The sequence below is a fragment of the Gorilla gorilla genome, chromosome 1, assembly GCF_029281585.2.
Source record: "Gorilla gorilla gorilla isolate KB3781 chromosome 1, NHGRI_mGorGor1-v2.1_pri, whole genome shotgun sequence".
NCBI classification, from domain to species: Eukaryota; Metazoa; Chordata; class Mammalia; order Primates; family Hominidae; genus Gorilla; species Gorilla gorilla.
In genome coordinates, this window is record NC_073224.2 from 9,749,994 (window position 1) to 9,768,863 (window position 18,870).

The 18,870-nt window shown below is 48.1% G+C and overlaps 1 protein-coding gene across 2 annotated transcripts in view; it reads right to left on the reverse strand.

Annotated features, from left to right (window-relative positions):
- Positions 1-347: 347 nt before the first annotated feature.
- The window catches only part of KIF26B (kinesin family member 26B), a 554,735-nt gene continuing 536,212 nt past the window's right edge, over positions 348-18,870 (reverse strand). For both annotated transcript variants that reach the window (XM_004028696.5, XM_055373932.2), the window contains 3 exons: positions 11,315-11,517; positions 10,608-10,758; positions 348-7,211 (listed from right to left, as the gene is read on the reverse strand). In XM_004028696.5, the coding sequence (XP_004028745.5) occupies positions 7,063-7,211; positions 10,608-10,758; positions 11,315-11,517 (503 nt within the window). In that variant the 3' untranslated portion in view covers positions 348-7,062. The remainder of the gene's footprint in view (positions 7,212-10,607; positions 10,759-11,314; positions 11,518-18,870) is intronic.

An 18,870-nucleotide genomic window follows, 5' to 3' on the forward strand; every position in this document is an offset into this window, starting at 1 on the left:
AGCCCCAGAAACACTGGACTGAGGGAGGGCAACAGAAAATATCCCATTATCAACACAAGCTTCTCCACACTTTCCCCAGCGTCTGGCTCTCAGGTGTGCAGAACAAGTCCAGGGACTCTGGGACTTAGCTGACACCTCTACTCACTCCTGGCTGAGCTGCTGAACTTGTTGGGGGCCAGCTCCACAGGGTGACTAGACAGGCCTCATCCCATGAGGTCCTGAGAGGCCTGGGGGCTAGACTTGGGCCAAGGTGTTGCTGCCGTGAGAAGCACCCACCCCTAGCTCTTGAATTGCTTTCCCCCGAGGTACAGAAGGAGAAGCTGGATAGAGGAATTCACAACTCTGTGTAGAATAAAAGTGAACATTTAATGCCACCATAGTTTGATTTTTTTTAAACACCAGATTCTTTTTTGACAACATTTTACACCTCATATGCCACAAAAAGTCAGAGATCGTAGCCAGCAAACAATGTCTTTACACTGGAAAATGCCACACAGCTTAATGGATTCATGTCACCAGTTTGTGAGAACTATAACTCTTTTTTTCTGGACTGTTCTCCAGGGAGCCTGCTCATATTTATCATAATCAAGCCAACACCTAACGTTTATATAGCTTGCAAAGGCCCATGCACAAAACTAGCCTGCCAAGGGGCTGCTGGGACCTGCCCAAGTACAGAAGAGTTGAATTTCTGACTTTAACAAATGAGTTTTATTGAAGAATTTTAACAGCAAACACTTGTGAACTAATAATGTTTTGAATGGCCCCAGTCTTCCATCTGGTTAAACAGTGGATTTCAGACAGTAACATTAAGCACTACCATTGAATCGTAAAACAAGATTTTATGAACTTATTTAGGAATTCGCTGTTTCTGGCACAATAAATGCACTTGGGCAGGCCTTGTCTCCACTTTTCAAATGGGCCCATTTCTACAGATAAGCATATTTATATACACATACATACATTACTAATCATGGAATTAGAGATCCAGAGCTTGAAGGAACCACAAAGATCATCTAGCACAATGTCTTCATTTTATAGGTTAGAAAACTGAGTTCTGGAGGAGTTAGGTAATATATCACGGACGGGACGACTGGCAAAGCTGGAATTAGAACTTAGGTTTTCTGTCCTATGGCCTTTCACCATGTCAGGTTTCTCCTGTACACACACATCCGTGTATGTACACACACCTTAGAGGAATGATATGTGTTCATGTCTACACATGCCTGGTGCAATATGATCTAATGGGAAGAATCCAATAAGCTGGACTCAAGTCCCTGTTTTGCTATAAAACCACTCTGTGAACTCAGGCCAGTCAATGACTAGACTTCAGTTTCTTCATCTGTAAATGATTACCCCCAGCTCCTAGACAGACCTTTCATTTCTTCAAAGCACTTCCCATCACTTATACCACTTTCTCTTGATGCTCTCCCAGAAGGGCAGCTGTTCTGACCCCCAGTCTTCCACTCGGGAACCTGAGGCCCAGCAAAGCAAAGAGGCTCGCCCAAGGTTGCACAGCTAGTAACAAACAGGCCTGGCGGCCCAGTGTCCTTGCTCCTAGCTCAAGGCCTAGCCCCTCCCTGCCTCTCGGGACCCAGTGAGGGGACAAAATGCCTTAAGGTTGTAAGACTCACTAAAGTACTTTGGTTTTTCCAGAGAAAAAAAACAGGTACTATATATAGCCAAGCTAAGGAACTCCAGTTGCTTTCCCAAACCCTCTTCAGTAGCACTAGGGGTTGGATGGGAGTCTTAGGGAAATGTAGGGAACTAATACTATCAGCACTTTCCTCAGGAATTTAATGTTGAACCATTAGGAAGAGGCTGGGTCCTCTTCCATGCAAGCCGGTGGGCGTGGATTTCCAAGCCCATTCTCATCAAATTCAAAATGAAGGGATCTTTCCCATTTGGCTACTTACTACAGAAACAGCTTAGATTTTGAACTAAGCCCTGTGCATTGAGGATTGGACCCTAATCCCTATTCTCTTGATTTATCTGTCCTCTCCCCATCTCCCAGCCCATGTTTCCACTAACAGACTTTGCTTGAGTGAGAAAAACATGGAAAAAAATAGCCACAGACAGATCCAGCAAATCTCCACCTCGATGCCCGGCACGTGGATAGCATTTCCAACCGTGATGCATAACAAGTAAATGAGCGAACACGAGTAATGCTGTAAAGCAACACCCTGAGTTCACAAATAAATTAGAACTTCTTCATAAATCAAATATGACAATGTGGGCTGTTAGCAGGATAGGGAATGAAAGAAGGAACCTTTTTTAGTGTTGAAGGTAATTTCTAGGTACGCATGGAATAGATGTGTGAGTGTGGTATTTCAGTACTCGTCTCCACACGTGTGGACCTTGGGAACAACTATGCTTAGAGATTAAGGTTTGTATGCAGTGAAGGCTTGATACTGCCCCAAGCCGCACCGTGTCCAGTGTTATGACATTGCTGCAGGTTCTGGGTAGGGCCACCCAAAAGCAGAATGTGTTTGTTTAGGGAGGGATAAATTAGTTTCCAGGAATTTTCAGAAAAAATTGTTTTGAGAAGATGAGCTTAAATGACAGTATCTTCTCCTGGATTAGAATTATGCTTGCATTATGATGGAAATAATGAACAGGTTGTAATTTTAAAATGTGTCATTTTGTCAGGAAGATTGCTAAGTGATGCACTTTATAAGCTGTTACCCACCAATGTTGACAGATACTTTCTGGAGGTGGAAAAAGAGGTATCAGAATCCAAAGAAACACTAAGTGTACCACCTGCGCCCGCCAAAATTTGAGACCCATTTACTTTCATCAGTGACACTGAACACCCAGCTTTGTTTCATTTGGTGCAGAGAAAAGTGGGCTGTGTGCCTTTCCTCCCTGCCCAGACTCCTGTGTGGTGGCATTGAAGAGTGTCCTTCATGGGGGGACAGCTGGGCCACACACCCCGGCGGCAGCATGGAGGCCCCAGGGACAGTGGCAGCAGACGGCTTAGCCTCAACTAATAGCAAACAGGACTTTCAACCTCTTTATCACTGGCAAGTTTTCAGGGTTTAAGATGTATTGTCTTTAGAAGCGAGGGACTCTGTGTGTGCTCCAAGAATGGGTTACTAGTCCAGCAGGAAAGAACAATGAATACAGGCAGGACTCCTTCCGTTTTTAGTTTGGAAATTAACTCATCTTTAGTCATTTTACAGTCTAAAATCCTTTTTGGAATAAGAAACCTAAAAAACCTAAAAACACTCAATATAATCAGCAGTGGCCAATGATATAGACGGCTGTGTTTGCATTGAACAAATCTGCAGATTTGTCAGCCTTGCCTTCTATCCAAAGAAGGTGGCTGGTTTACAAGGACATGAGATACACACCCAAGTGGGCACAACTGCATTTTTGGTCAATACAAACAGAACTCTGAGATTTTATCAGAAAGTCTGAGCAGCAAGCGTGAGACTTGTAGGTGCGTATAAGACTTTTGGAACCTCCGCCCTGGATGGTAGATGCAGCTGGACTGAAGTCACTACTGCCTTATAAGAATATAATAGACTTCAAGTTGAAGGCTAATTTATGACAAACCAGGCCAGATTCCTGCCTGTCTAATTCCCCACGCTGCGATGCCTGGCCGTTTACCCCAGCTTCTCATGCGAGGAGCCCCTTCTCCGGCTCAGGGATTCCCACCTTTATCAAGACGGGACACATCTCTGCATTTGCATCTTAATGCTCCCCCGTGTTAAGAATGGCAACTGGCAAATAAACAACAGGCAGAGTGTTCTGATTTCAAATCCGGAAGAGATGAAAGAGACAGCTTCCTCATGATGTAGAGGGGAATTCAAGGACAACAAGATCAAAGTTTGCAGCTCGCAGGTGGGAACTGAAAGCCCATGATAAAGCAAACTCTCGCTCGTCAGCACCACCATGCAATGCGATGTGGAGTGACTCCCAGGGAAGCAATAGCACCATCGCCCGTTCTTAGGTCTTAGTTTTGCTCCGCTGCTAATGCTTCCACCTCACATATTTGGAGCAGGGGGTGAGGAGGACAGGTTCACACAAGGAATTAAGACCTATGCATCTAAATGTTAATTTCAAATATTTTTTTCTAGTCCTTTCGCTTGTGGGTAATGACATAGAAATGGGTTCTTTGACATTCCCCTTGCCTCCTTAGGTTCTCTATCACCAAAACCAAGGGGAGACCTGGAACTATCGTGTCTGGCCACTGGGTAAGGCATCCTCCTGTGACTGGGACTGCTTCAGAATGGTCAGCCGGAACTCCTTCCTTCATCATCAATACAGTCAATTTATAGGCAGAGACAGGAACAAGCACATCATAACGTAAAATGCCTGATTTCTTCATGTGGTTTATCAATATTGGTAAATTAACATGTTTGCAGCTTATTTAGGTCAAAAAAAAAAGCAAAGAGAAGAGAGAGAGAATGGACAACATCAACATAAAGCATTCTCCTTCACCGTGGCCTGTGAGATCCTGCGAGGTGTTCTGTGATTGGCATCTTGGGAAGGAGTCTGACTTGCTAAGAGAACTCTTGGTTTCATTCCATCTTTTGTTATAGCATAAAGTTGCTACAAATGGATAAAAGCAGATTTAGGCAGGAGGCAAGCCGAATGCCACTCCCCTCGGAAGGATTCCATCGGTTTCAGTCCAGGAAGGGCACCAGGCTCTGTCACTGGCTAAAGGAAGGCAGTGCAGCATGGAAGGAACCTCAGGGGAGGATGTGGCAGGGGCGAAAGCCAAACTCACTGATGACTCATCAGATGAGTTTCTTTCCAACAAAAACAGAATATTCACCTTTGAAAATCTCCAATTAAAGACTTTCCATGAACTATATGTTTGAAACCAGCAACCAGCAGCCCAATGGCAAACTCGAAGGATTGGCTTCCCTTCGGGTCCAGAAGCTTCCAAGGATATTACTGTTAAGCAAGCCCACTTACACAAGTGCTTTGAGGCCAGAGGTGAGCCCAGAGCACGCGACTGTCCTGCAGAATGGGGTCAAGGTTAAGGAGCTCAGGGAGGTCCTGCTTCCCAGGGCAACACGCTTGTCAGACTTGGGAGATCCATAGAAGGAAGAACGAGCCGTGCCAGAGCAGCCTCTCACTGTAGTTTAGCCTGTTCAGCCAGCAGACTTGGGCATGTCTCCTGTTTGCACCTTTAGCATAGAAGCAGACTCTTATGGAAAGTGCAAAGCCAGACTCGTGACCCAGGGAGCTGGCTTCCAAAGCACATGAGCCAACAGGGCCACCTGAACCCTGTTTTGATAACAAAGGATCAGGTCATGTGAAGCTCACAAGACTTCGGTTCCCATTTACCAAGTTCAGCCAGCTGTGTGGGCTGCAGTGTCCAGAGCTACCCTGACCAAGAAACGTAGCGTTTTTCCCCCCTTGGGGAGTGGCTGGGGCTGAGTTGTTGGTTAATAAAGACAGCCTAGCTTGGAAATAAATAGGCTCATGAAGATATGCTGCATTTGAGGGCAAAAGGGAAGCGTGCTCTGTACACGCCTAAGTACCATCCTCGATGCGAAGGCTGCAGGGACTCCTAGATTCTGGGCTGCACTATCAGCACCACAGCTTTTATCAGGGAAATCCCTTGACCACTCTGTACCCCAGGTTTCCATCAATCACTAAAATGGGTATCATAATTCCTAAGGGAATTGTTATAGGGAGGAACATCTGAATTTGAGGTCCTGAGTTGTTGGGAGCCAAGACCTGGACATCCATAGTCTTCCGCTATGCTCTGCCTATCCAGGGTTGTGTGAGTTATGGAGGGGAAGCTCTCTCTGCCTTTGGGTACGAGCAAAGACTGAGAGGACAAGCCTGTCCCTTCTTGGCATAGAGGCTTTGGGACATAGGAGAGCTGAAATCCTTGTACTCTGGACAACAGACAAGATGTACAGTCTCAAGAATCCTTGTTCTAATCCAATACAGTTGAAGTCTCTGAACAAGCCTGAGAAGGTCTCTCAGCTGGGGAAAAACCCACTTTAATCAATCTACAACACAACACTAGAAAATGCTAAAGAAATATGGCTCTGGTGAATTGGTTCCAGCTTTCCTTCAAGACTGACTTTTTGGAATAAAAATGAATATGAATTTTGAGGGCCATGCAAACTGTGGATTTGTGGGTCAAGGAACCACATGTGTGGAGGACTTGAGGGGGGCAAACTGTCTACAGAACATACAGCCCACCTCCCAGGAGCAGGGAGGGCCCAGGTCGCAAAGGACTCCTCCTCCCCTGTGCTGCAGGTGCCGTCTCCTCACCTGTTCTCTAAAGCACCTGCCCCACAATCAATCAACCTTCTGGGTCTACCCTGACCACGCTGCTTGTTGGGATGTGGCATCGAGGTCACCTGCTGCTCCAAACCTACTTTGGAAACACACACACTGGCTCGTGCCGAGGAAGTCTCTCTGTTTGAGTGGCCTCACCAGAATAACCATAAAAGACAGGTAACATTTATTCATAAGCAATACTGATTAGGAAATAGCTCTACAAACACAACTTACTTAGAAACAGCAAGTCAGAAATAGGATAAAACACCAAGAGAAAACGAGCTGTGAATACATTTCCAAAATGTTTTTCTTGTTTGTTTTGTTGTTTTCATCTTGACTAGCACCATCTGTACACAAGAAAGTATGAACATAAATGTTTGGATAATAATAAAGATTTGCAAGGCACTTAATCAGTCATTCTGGGTTGTTTTGTGTTCGCTTTCCACAGCAATCCTACATCCACCCCCCTCCTTTCTCATGAAAGCAAGAGAAGAGTGAGGTCTCTTTTGCTAGCAGTTCTTATGTACAAACAAGGTCTTTAAGGTTCCTCAAAGTGCTTTTTCAGTCTCACAGGGCTTGGACACCCCTCGGGCTTCCCATCCCTTTCTCCTTCCACGGTGTTTGACGTTTGCACCTTTCCTACAGAAAACAAAAGAAAACTCGCCTTCCGCTCAACGCTCGCTCCAGACTTGCCACCAACCTTCATCCTCATTCATTGTCTTTGATGCCCCAGCACAGAGGGCCTAGGGGCGTGCAACATCTCTGAAGTCCTGGGGAGCGGGGGACCACTAGGACAAGGGTCTGGCTCATCTACCGGCGCCTGGAGGTGATGTCGAAGCAGGTGATCATCATGAGATGGGCCTTGCAGAAGTTGACACGGCTCTCCAGGCGCTCCGTCACACACTCCAGTGCCTCCAGGTACTCCAGGGAATCCAGCTCCCAAACCTGCTCCAAGTCAACTGCAAGAGAGGAAGAGCCTGATGGAGCTGCAGAGCAAACAGGGTGAGAAGCAACTCCCGACGGCTCAGCCTGGAGCTGCCACCCCCACACCTACCCCTTGGTCTACAGGTCTAAGTCGCTTGCCTTAGGCCACCGCAGAGTTCCCTCCTGCCTGATTCTCGGCCTCTTTTGGGTTGAAAGGAACACTCTTTACCAGTGTTTAGATGCTTAAGGTTTTTTTTTGAGATTCTACTGACCAATAAGGTGACATTCTAGCTCCCGCTACCTCCAGCCATGGAGGATCCAGGATGGATCCCAGGATTTGAGAGACGCTACCACACTATTCACTATCATCAAGTAAATAGTTCAAGCTGAGGTGGGGAGAGTCCCTCCCTTTTGGGGGTCTCAGTTGAGTGACATTTGTACCTCTGCCTCCTTATATGAAAGGACGTTTCTGGATTATAACCCAGATGCCTTTCCTGATGTTCAGGCCTGCACAGAGTAAAAAGTCTGTATCCTTCCAGGCCTGAAAAGCAGGTATCTGGGATCAACCCCTCTGGCATCAAGTCCCCTACTTTGTCCAGAGGTGGCCGGGCAGAGGGATGGGCTGCCTGGCCCAGGTGCAGGGGTCCAGCAGGCTCCCGGTACGAGGAGGAGAGGCATGGACAGCAGCCCAAGGTGGTGGGATGGCCCTGGAACCCCAGGCACGAGACAAGCTCTGAAGAGGCGAGCTCTGGGACCTCCGCCTCTGCTGACACTGTCTTTAAAGGCGTGTGAGAATAGTAACTCCCACGCTGCCTGCCCTGCCTGCCTTGAGTTGCTGTGAAGAATAAAATGAGATAATGAACACGAACTTGATTTGAAAACGATGCTGTGCTATGGAAACACTGGGGATTAGAGTGGACGCTGTCTGCAGAGTGTCTTCTTTCTGCAGATGAGGTCCCTGAGAGCTGGACAGTGACGTGACTCACTGAGGCTGACACAGTTAACCAGGACTAGAGCTGGAAGGAGACCGAAGGCCCTGAATACCAGTTTAATATTTAAAAACCAAAACAAAAAAGCAAAAGGAGCCATCATTCTATGACCACATCAGACTACATTACTGGACAACCTTAAAAGTGGTATCAGAACGAAGAAATAGAACTAAAAATGGGTCTTTCCATGCCAGTCCCCTGCCTCATGCCCACAGGGAATAGTCAGCAGGCAGCTCATTGGTCCTTTTTTTCATTACTGTTTTCAATTCATCTTCAAGAAACAATCTGTATTTCCCCTTTCATGGAGCTTTCTGTTCATTTTCTTTCTCAGCATCAAAAACACAGTGATTTTTGACATGTACAAAGACTAGAAGGAAGCAATTGTTTCCTGGAAGCATCTAAACACATATGTATTGATGTTTCAGCTTGTTCCCATCCTGGGAAAAATATGACTTTGTAAGATGAAGATAATTTTCAAGTCTGCCTTGGGCATAAACAGTTCTTGAAAATAAAATGTTTGTTAATGAAAATAGCAAAAATGAAGGAGAACTGACTGAAAGGAGGCCCCTGGGATCTTGAAGTGGCCAGGGATTCCTGAAACAAGGAAAAGGGTATCCGCAGTGGGGAGGGATAAGCACAGCGCCCCGTGCGCATGCCACGCGCAGACAGTAACCAACGCCCTCGCCTGTCTGCCCTCCCCATTAGCGCCTTCAGTGAAAGGCCCTCGCAGGACTAGTTCATGTCTTTCTTTGCTCAGATTTCTAACAGAAGATCCAACTCCTCAGTGCATCATGCAAGCAGACACGAAGGAAGTGCCTCCTGTTTTTTATTTTTATTTTTGAGACAGGGTCTGGCGCAATCTCCGGCTCACTGCAACCTCAGCCTCCTGAGTAGCTGAGATTACAGGTGCCCGCCACCACGCCCGGCTAATTTTTGTATTTTTGGTAGAGACGGGGTTTCACACCATGTTGTCAAGGCTGGTCTTGAACTCCTGGGCTCAAGTGATCTGCCCACCTTGGCCTCCCAAGGTGCTGGGATTACAAGCGGTGCTGGGATTACAAGCGTGAGCCACCGTGCCTGGCCAGGAAATGTCTCCTGTTGTTGAACTTCGGGATAATAGTAATAATTACTACCAGATCCTGAGCTCTCATCCTGGGCCAAGCAGTGTAATAAGCACCAAGAAGACCAACGGGAACTGATTTATACCTCACAACTGCCCTATGGTGTAGTCACCATTATTTTTCCCATTTTACAGCTAAGGAAGTCAAGGCTCAGAGTTAAGTGTCTTCTGTAAGGTCCCACAGCTAGTATGTGAGGAAGCCAGCAGCCAAAGCAGGTCTGTACGCCTGTGGCCACAGCGGCAAATGCTGCAACTTAATATTATAGAATGCTCCACAGACTGTCCCAAGAATCCAATGAGAACTTAGGGAAATGTTATCACCTTATCCCTGTGGAGAGGCAGCTGCTGCAAGACTGCAGTTACATGTGGAAGGCACAGCTGGGAGGCTGACAAGTCCTGCCACTTTCTTCCGCACCTTCACCCAGGACCATTTCACACCAATATTTTTTCAACCAGCTGCTTTGGAACATAAACCTAAGCTTCCAGCCTCCACCTGCAGGCCCTCCGCACTGGCCGGGGAAGACTGGAAGAGGGTTGGGGCAGTGCAGGGGAGGGGCTGTACAAAGGAGGCCTGCCGGAGGCTGAGGGCTGGATGGGAAGGGGAGGCAGAGGGAACTTGAATGGCAGGAGTGTATTTCACCCCACAGACTGAGTCTTCCAGCATTAGCTCCTATATCCGTGTAATAGCTGGGACCAGACTGAAGTTTTATTTTGTGCTAAATGGAATGGTCAGGAACTAATAAGACAATTGAATCCACCTTTCAAAGACAGCAAAATTGTCCTGAATTGTTATTAGATGGTTACGGTCATCCTGGGCTTTCTATTAAATAGAAATAACACTGTGGCTGTCTTTTTTTTTTTTTTCCACTCAAAAATGCTTTCCTTGCTTTCTGGGTTCTCTGTGTGGCTTTTCGAGGACTGTACACTCTACCCTATTAAGGGCTCTATAAATTCTTGTCTATTTCAGGCTAGATATGCAGTGTGATTTTGTGGCCTAGGAGATTTGTAATACAGCCTTCATGTCTGGGTGATCTTCTGCCACATGCAGGGGGAAAAAATCTCATTTTCAGGTGCTTTGGACTGAGACACGTAGAAATAATCTTGCAAGAGCAATATTCACCACCCCTCTGCTGTCCCGGCCCCTCCCGCCCATCCCCAGGGAAGTAGGGCTGCCCGCTCGGTGCAACTTCCTCCATTTGATGGGCATCCTGTGACTGAGGACGAGGACACAGCCTGTGTCACTGTCACCCTGGGCTACACGCCAGCCCGGTTGAGCAGATGAACCCATTAGTCACAAGGGTGGGAAGGCACCCTGGCCTTACATTCACTGAGCCACTTGTTGGGATCCAGCATCAGATACTGTTTGGTTGCCTCCAGCTCCTTCATCAGCCACTCGTACTTGGCACGGACCTCGGCGATCCTCTGCTGGCGGTGTTCCAGAATTTTCAGCTTTGCATTGAAGCACATGGCCTCCTAGCACACAGACAGAGAGGAGAAAGGGCCCTTCTGCTCACACCCAGCCCACACCACAGGCGCACCTGTGAGTATCGTTGATGGAAAACAGGCTGGGCTTGGAGACGTGTGGGAGGGACATGGGTCATCTCCACCAAATTCTCCCTTGACAGACCTCAATTCAGACACCCCACAAGGTAGGACTATGACAGACCATTCTTGGACTATGACAGGCCATTCTTAAGTTGAGAAAGCAGGTGGTGGGTGTTCAAGTTGGACAAAGGCTGGTTAAAACGGGGAGCCTCAAGGAGCCAGAAAAGCCCCCAAGATCACCAGCCCCCCACCCCTGGCTTTGAAGCCCTTAAAACATTTCAGGAAGAGAAACATGGGGCTCTCTCCAAGGCCTCTGTCCAAAGGCCCTTTGCTGGGACAGAAGCCCCCTTCCCACCACCCATGCCAGAAGCCCGCTGGGAAGCCCGGGTCTGAGTTGTCTTTCCCAGGGCCCTGCCTGGCGCCTGCTCAGGCTTGGTGGGGAGCTGCCACCACGTGGGCAGGGGTGGGAAGGAGGCTGCCTCACCTTGCTGGCGCCCCCTCGTCGCCGCTGCAGGCGCTCCACGTCATCGATTTCATAGACTTTAATCTCAAAGGGTTCCCCAAGGCCCCTCGGGCTGCTCCGCAAGGGGCCATCCACCCAGCGGACGCCTGTGGTGTTGGTGGGTTTTCTCACAGGGGAAGAGGTGTCCAGGGATAGTGCTGGGATAAGCCTCCGTCTCTGAGAACCTGAGGAGGGGGATAAGCCCAGAGAGTTAGTCTTTCTGAATTTCAATTTTTTTTTTTTTTTGAGACAGGGTCTTGCTCTGTTGCCCAGGCTGGAGTGCAGTGGTGCGATCCATAGCTCACTGCAGCCTTGAATTCCTGGGCTCAAGCAATTCTCTTGTCTCAGCCTCCTAAGTAGTTGGGACAACAGGTCCACACCACCACACCCAGCTAATTAAATTTTTTTTTTGAGAGACGACATCTTGCTATATTGCCCAGGCTGGCCTCAAACTCCTGGCCTCAAGTGATCCTCCCACCTTAATCTCCCGAAGTGCTGGGATTACAAGTGTGAGCCACTACACTCTGAAATTCAGTTGAAGCCTGAATTTCAATCTTTTAAATATTTTGTGGATATAACAGAGGAGGTCATGACAAGCAGCCCAGGATCTGAGGTAGGGCTAAACACTCCCACTTCCCACCACCCACCTCCACCTTTACTCCCCTAAACCAACACTTGGGCTTTAGCTCAGCAAACTCCCTGAGGAATCTTTAGAACTGCCTCCTAGTTTCCACCTGTAAAACATGCAGCCTAGGGGGCATCCTCAGCATGGATAGGTCAAAAGGTCCTAGCGTTTGATGTCATTACAGGAGTTCCAGAAAACACTCTTTATTTGCTTATAACAGCAGCAGTAGCACTGACATGCACTGGTTACGTGCCTGGTACTATTTCACACGCTTCACACATTGTGACAAGGACTGCTAGTTCTCTCCCTGTATCTATCCTCTTTCTTTCGCAGCAGAAGAGACCCTGGGTATTAGTGAAGCACATGGCTCCCAGAATGGAGACTAAACTCTTGCATGGTACAGGGGACTGAAGTTTTGATGAACAGATGTCAGTTGAAGCATGTCTCCTCCAGGAGACAACAAGGAACACTCACTGCTGTGTTAATTTTCTCTATGAAGTGAACTCTGGGCTCCGAGCTCCTTTTGCTTCATGTTAAACCTCACTTTGTTTGAGAGGGCGTCTCACTCTGTTGCCCAGGCTGGAGTACAGTGGTGTGATCTCAGGTCACTGCAGCCTCTGCCTGCTGGGTTCAATCAATTCTCCTGCCCCAGCCTCCCAAGTAGCTGGGACTACAGGTGCCCGCTACCACGCACGGCTAATTTTTTGTATTTTTAGTAGAGACAGGGTTTCACGATGTTGGCTAGACTGGTCTCAAACTCCTGATCTCAAGTGATCCACTTGCCTCAGCCTCCCAAAGTGTTGGAATTACAGGCATGAGCCACTGTGCCCGGCCAAAACCTCACTTTTTAGAGCCCAGATTTGATCTTGTGTATACACATACACAATCGCATTTAGTTTCCAACAAAGTGCAGGCCCCAACTAATGAAACTAAGTAACATCAACCACGGGAATAAAGCAAATGTCTGTCTCCTTACCGTGAGACACCTACCCTGGGAAGTGACCAGATCAGAGGGGTTTTTTTCTTTTAAATCAGTCTGATCAAGCTAGCTGACTGTTGGCAAACTGTTTAGCTTTTGTGTGCCTCAACTCTAGCTTCCAAATGGCTGCTGTGTAACAAATAAACCCCAAACCCAGCGGCTAAAACAACAAACATTTATCTCACATATCCCTGTGGGTTGGGAATCTGGGAGCAATTTTTGCCAGGTGGTTCTGGCTCAGAGCCTCTCGGAGTCGCAGGCAAGCTGTCAGCTAGGGCTGCACTCATCTGAAGGCTTGACTGAGGCTGAAGCTTCCATTTCTAAGCTCACTCATGTCATCATGGCAGGAGGCTTTAGTTCATTGCCATGCAGGCCTCTCCTACACAGGACTATTTATGACATGGCAGCTGGCATCCCCCAGAGGGAATGACCCAAGAAAGCAAGAGGGGCACCCAGCACAGAAGCTGCAGTGTCTTTTATAACCTACTTTTGAAAGTGACATACCATCACTCTGCCTTATCTCACTCGACAGAGACCAACTCTGGTAAATACGGGAGGGGACTACACAAGGGTGTGAATACCAGGAGGCAGAGACCATGGGGGCCATCTTGGAGCCTGGCTACCACGGATGGGATATGATCAGATGGGAAAATGTCTTGGATAAGAGCCACCCTCCATCTCCTGCCAAAACCCATGCCAGGGCACCGTGTGAGATGGGAGTAGAGAAAAACACCTGGAGAGTCCTGCCAATACCCGTGCCAGGGCACCGTGTGAGCTGGGAGTAGAGAAGGTAAAAACACCTGGAGAGTGACATTTCACTGGGCTACAACAGCTTCACAGAAATATCCTGGCGGGTATCTACTTCCCATTGCCTCCTTTCCATGCCATCTAGCAACCTTGAACTTCCTCACCACATCGATCCCTCCCAAGGTGAAGTGAGTGCCCACTGTCAAGTTAGGTGTGGTTTGGGGGCTAGGAATACCTTTTTCCTGCACACGAATGAACAAGTGTCTTGGATTTTCGTAAAACTCTGAATTTGGGTACCAGAACCTCAATCCCGTGAATAGATTGATACTCAGTTCCTGCACCTCCAGCTGAGGCTCCCTCTCCCCACGCCTGTCTCCCTCCAGTGGTGCATGTGAGCTTCACTTAGGTGATGGTGAGGGAAGCCAAGTACTGGGGCAGGGGTAATGTGGTCAGGCTGAGGAAATGGAGTGAAGTGGCCTGAAGGGAGTTCAGGGGCAGAGATGGTGCCCTCACATTACTGGAAAGGGCACAGGAAGTGATGGTACTGCTATGCCATCCCTGGGCAAAGACTGACCCGAGGGTCTTGGTCTGGGGCCCCATATAAATAAGGGTTCTTAGATTTTCTGCATGCTCCAGCATTTCCACCTCTCAAGCAGATGCCCAGTTTTCTGCCAAGCCCGGTCTCTGCCAGGGATCCCCTCCTTCCAGGCTGCGAGTGGGGTCAGGGGACCATCAGCTCTAAGAAAGGTACAGGGGAAGCCCCACCCGGGCGGGAGTCGTGCGGTGCCCCATTGGATGCCGCCTGTCTGATCGGGGAGCCACAGCCAGGGCCAGCCTCCTGCTGATGCCGGTGGGTTGGGCTCCCTTCTGCTTCTCAACCCCTCCCTGCTCATCAGCCTGGCATTTGGTCCAGGCATGTACAAGTGCAGCATGTTCAAAACGCTTGGGCTGATACCTGCCAACATGGATTTACCACATGAAATGGCCCAGATTTGACCTGAGAAAGTCAACACTGATACTTCAGTGAAACTTCCAACCAGGATCTCTCCCACTAACAGAGGCTGAGCCCACCCCCTCGCCCTCCTGTTCCAGGGCTGGCCGACAGCTGCGTGCAGTCAGAGGGGTCGCTGACCCATCACAGTCCATCTTCCTGTATCATCTGCGGTGCTGACAGCCCACGTGAGAAGCTGACATTGGGCCTTCTACTCTTAACATCCCTGAGTCCAGACAGAAGTCCCCACACGAGTCTGCAGATGCTGCTGCTGAGGTTAAGTGTTGGGAAACATGGGTGTTCTGAGTGCTGAGGCCTCTCAGCTCCCCCTGGGGAATATGCTTCTGCCCATTCCCAAACTCCTGCTCCTGAGAGCCCTGCAGCATGGCTTTCGCTCCATCGCCCACTGTCTGCATTCTGACTCAAAGAGTAGGCACTAGGAAGACAGTCAAAAAAGCATGAAGCACTAATGTTGAAAGGAACTGTAGATATCAGAGCAGAGAGAGAAAGAGAATGTGAATCAATCCATGTGATTTTGTTGACCAGGAAGGGGCCAGCTCCACGATGAAGAACGATGCTGGCTGTGTGGCCTGCTGTCATGTTTTAGCTGAAAAGGCAAGTGCTCCCGTGCTGGGGATGAGAAAGAGGCAGGTTCTCCGGGGCCACAAAGCTCTCCTCGATGCCGAGCCTGGGCTTCCTCCCATGTTCTCCGCGATTCCGAACGCTGCACCTAGGACCACAGTGTCACCTCACAGCATCAGCGCCACCTACTCTCTTTGGGGTTCTATTCTAAGGAGCTTCCTTGGTGTCTGAGAGAATCAATGACTTTCCTCCTTTTTCCCCAACTGTGTATTCAAAAAGGCTCTCATTCTTAACCTATTCTCAACTGGCTCTAGGTTGGTTCGCTTAGAAACATTCTGGAAATCTGAAGTCTGACAGCAAGCGGCTCGCCTTCCTCTGGTTTTCATTAAGCCAGTGACCACTGTGCTGCTTGAATTTATTAAAACAAAACCAGGATGTGCCTGAGAACCAAATGAATAGGAGAAGTTGGCAGAGCAAACCATGGTGCCCTCGGTGAGGAGCAATTAGTCAGAAGTTTTTGTGCAGCGCCCTGGGAACTGAACCTGGTAGCCTGGGAGCTCAATTCACTACAGGTGCAAGTCACAACTCACAAGACAGGCCCATCAGTCAGTAATGTTGACTCAGCACCAAGAGAACGGCACAGGGTCTGAGGCTTAGAATGACAAAGTAGCAGACTAGACTCAACACTTAAAGCACTTAGCACCAGCAGGAAAAGATATGAGAAATACACAGAAAATAAACATGAGCAAACTTTTAGGACTGTGCCGCCAACCAAGCAACCAGCCCATCAATGAATCAACCAATAATATCCAACAGTAACCTGCACCAGCCCAGTGCTGGGCACCAAGCAGGCTGGGTCGAGCGCAGAACAGGCCTTGCTCATGTCCAGGCGGGCCAAGGCCTGGAGCATTCCAGAACCTCCATGCTTCCCTGAGGGGCTTCTCTTCAGGCAGACCCTCCCTCACTCCAGGGCTTTTCTGGTGCTGAGCCTCCCTGTGGTGGGAATGAATTTAATTCAGACCAAGGTGCTCATCTAACTGTCAGACTTCCCCATCCAGTCCAAGAAAAGGAAAGCAAGGGAAAGAATCCAAGGAAGTAACACACCAGGATGAGGGTGAAATGTAAGAGACTGGAGGAAGAAAATAGAATTGACATAACATATAATGGATGATAGGGGCCGGGGTAGCGCGAGGATTGGGGGCTCAGGGTAGGGGCTCAGCTGGCGTAATTATGGCATCAACTGTGTATCACGGATTGACATCCTCAGCTGCTGATTATGTGCACTGGCCAGGACAGACATTCCCTTCCCTCCTGGGCTCATTCTTGGCTCTGGGCTATACACAATTTCATCTTGCTGACCATAGAGGGGCTGGCAAGGAGCTGTGGATGAAGCAATGAAAATCCATCAATAAAAGCAACATCATTTCTCTCACCTTATCACGTTGTTGGTCAAGAGCCTATAATGACTCCCCATTGCCAACAACAATAATATATTGATATTCTTTTAGAACTATGTAGAATATAGAATAATGTGTACTGTTCTTATAGTTCCCAGATGTTCCAGGTGTGACTGTGGCTTGCGTTTGTTCCGGGTGTGACTGTGGCTTGCGTTTGCTAGCGTCTTGCTCTGCTTGCTGGGACGGTCCCTCCTTGAGTTAATCTCGCTGTGTTGCCCACAGGCCAGGCTCTTGCCGCTGGGAGCTTGCGGTCCCATTCCTGCCTCAGCCTCGATGCCCTGCGCCCTCTCTGCCTGTCCCGATGTAAGCACCCTCCCGGACCAAGCTCAATCCCGACGTTTCTCTGCAGCCTTTGCCTTGCAGGATCCTGCTTTATCTAAATGCTCTCTCCACTTGGGCCTTCACTACCCCACTCAGCATGTGGGAATGCACTCAGTTCACTGTTCTCTATTCCACGCTTTTCACCCTTTCTCTCCAATTAGATTACAAACTTCTTACAGTGGCCTTGTCCCCTGTGCCGGCTGCCTCCACCTCCACCCACACACCAGAAACTATCACCAAGCTCTAAGAGCACAGAAGATACCTGGTCAATGTCGAACAACTGAAAATAAACCCCACTGACTACAGATTGCTCTAAGGAAAAGACATCACATGACCATAACATTATTTAAATTATCTGCATAGTCTCATATGATGTGGGCAGCAGAGAGACCATGGCTATTATCTATCAATCTTCTCGTTTTACTTGCATATGAGAAAATTGAAGCTCAAAGAGGACAGTTATTCCCCAAAGGTCACACAGCTCAAGATTCTAAGCTTCCTCCTGCTTTCTAACTTAATTCACTGCACCCTGCTATGGCCGGTGGAACAAGCCCAATGCTGCGCACTCCTCAGCAACATGGACCTCCAAGAATGAGAAGACAAGAAGGAACCACGGTGATATTTGGTCGTTTCTGCTGTTACATGTACTACCAAGGAATCAGAGAGGTCAAGGTTATTTTCCCAATAATTCTAGTTCATTTTTACTAAGGAAATAAGCATTAAAATTTTCCAAATTCAAAAGCCATCTCAGACAAAAGATGTCTCCTCTCTGGTTCCAAACACCTCTCATAATTGTAAACTCTAGCCATCTAGTTAGGAATTTCCTTGGAGGAGTTTTATAGCTTCTCTTAAAGAAGTTGCTTTTGATTTATGCTGATCATGTCTGACAGCCACCGTTTCTCTTAATAATAATCATAAATAAGCAAGACAAGGTCACCTAACCTGAAACCAGCACATCTCCACTGCCACATCCATCATGGAGCCTGGATCTACAGCAGCTCATCACAAAAGTCTTCTGCTCTTGACATTCCACATGAAATCCATTTCTAGCACCTGCCCTGGCATTTTAATTTTACACTGTTTTCCTCCAATAGCCTTACCTAACCAGAGGCTCCTAGAGGACAGCATTTACGAAAGCACTTAGCCCAGAGCAAGGGCGTATGCAGAGCCTGCTGCCTGCTCGCCAAGCAGTCACTTCACACGTTTGTTTTTTCATCATTGTTCTTCCTCTTTACTCCAGTGTAACCGCCAAACCAAAAAATAAAAGTCTTGGGAAAAAAAACAAAAACCTGTGAAAGCCACGGAAATAATGAAATGGACTGGTAGACGCAAGGCACTAAATTTGAGTCCATGAAAGCACTGTGGGACACTGAAACACACGTGGCCACGTGGCCAATGCCACACAGTCATCTGGACTTTGAAGACCGAGGCTGCGTGGATTAGAATAACAAGAGTTCATTAACCAGGTACTGGGAAGGCCGGCAGATGCTTTCCTGCTTGTTATTTTTACTCTCATCAATACGTTTCAATGCCCTTGGCCCTGGCCATAAGACACAGCAGCTGCTATGTTACACGGAATGGCTCTTCCTTTTCAACTTGTCTTAAATGGGGTTCTGCTCCAAGTGCTGTCACCAAGATTGAGGGGTGAAGTGAAGCAGAGTCAAAGCGTATCAAAGACTGAAGCATACCCCCCCGGCAAATAAAGATGTCAAGGTACTGACAGCCAGGATGATTCCCTACCATGCTTAGAGCCTAACATCCCCATGGCCAAGTTCTGTGATCTGTGATGAGGTGAGCGGATGGGGCTGTCTATATCATAAAACTACATCTGCATAA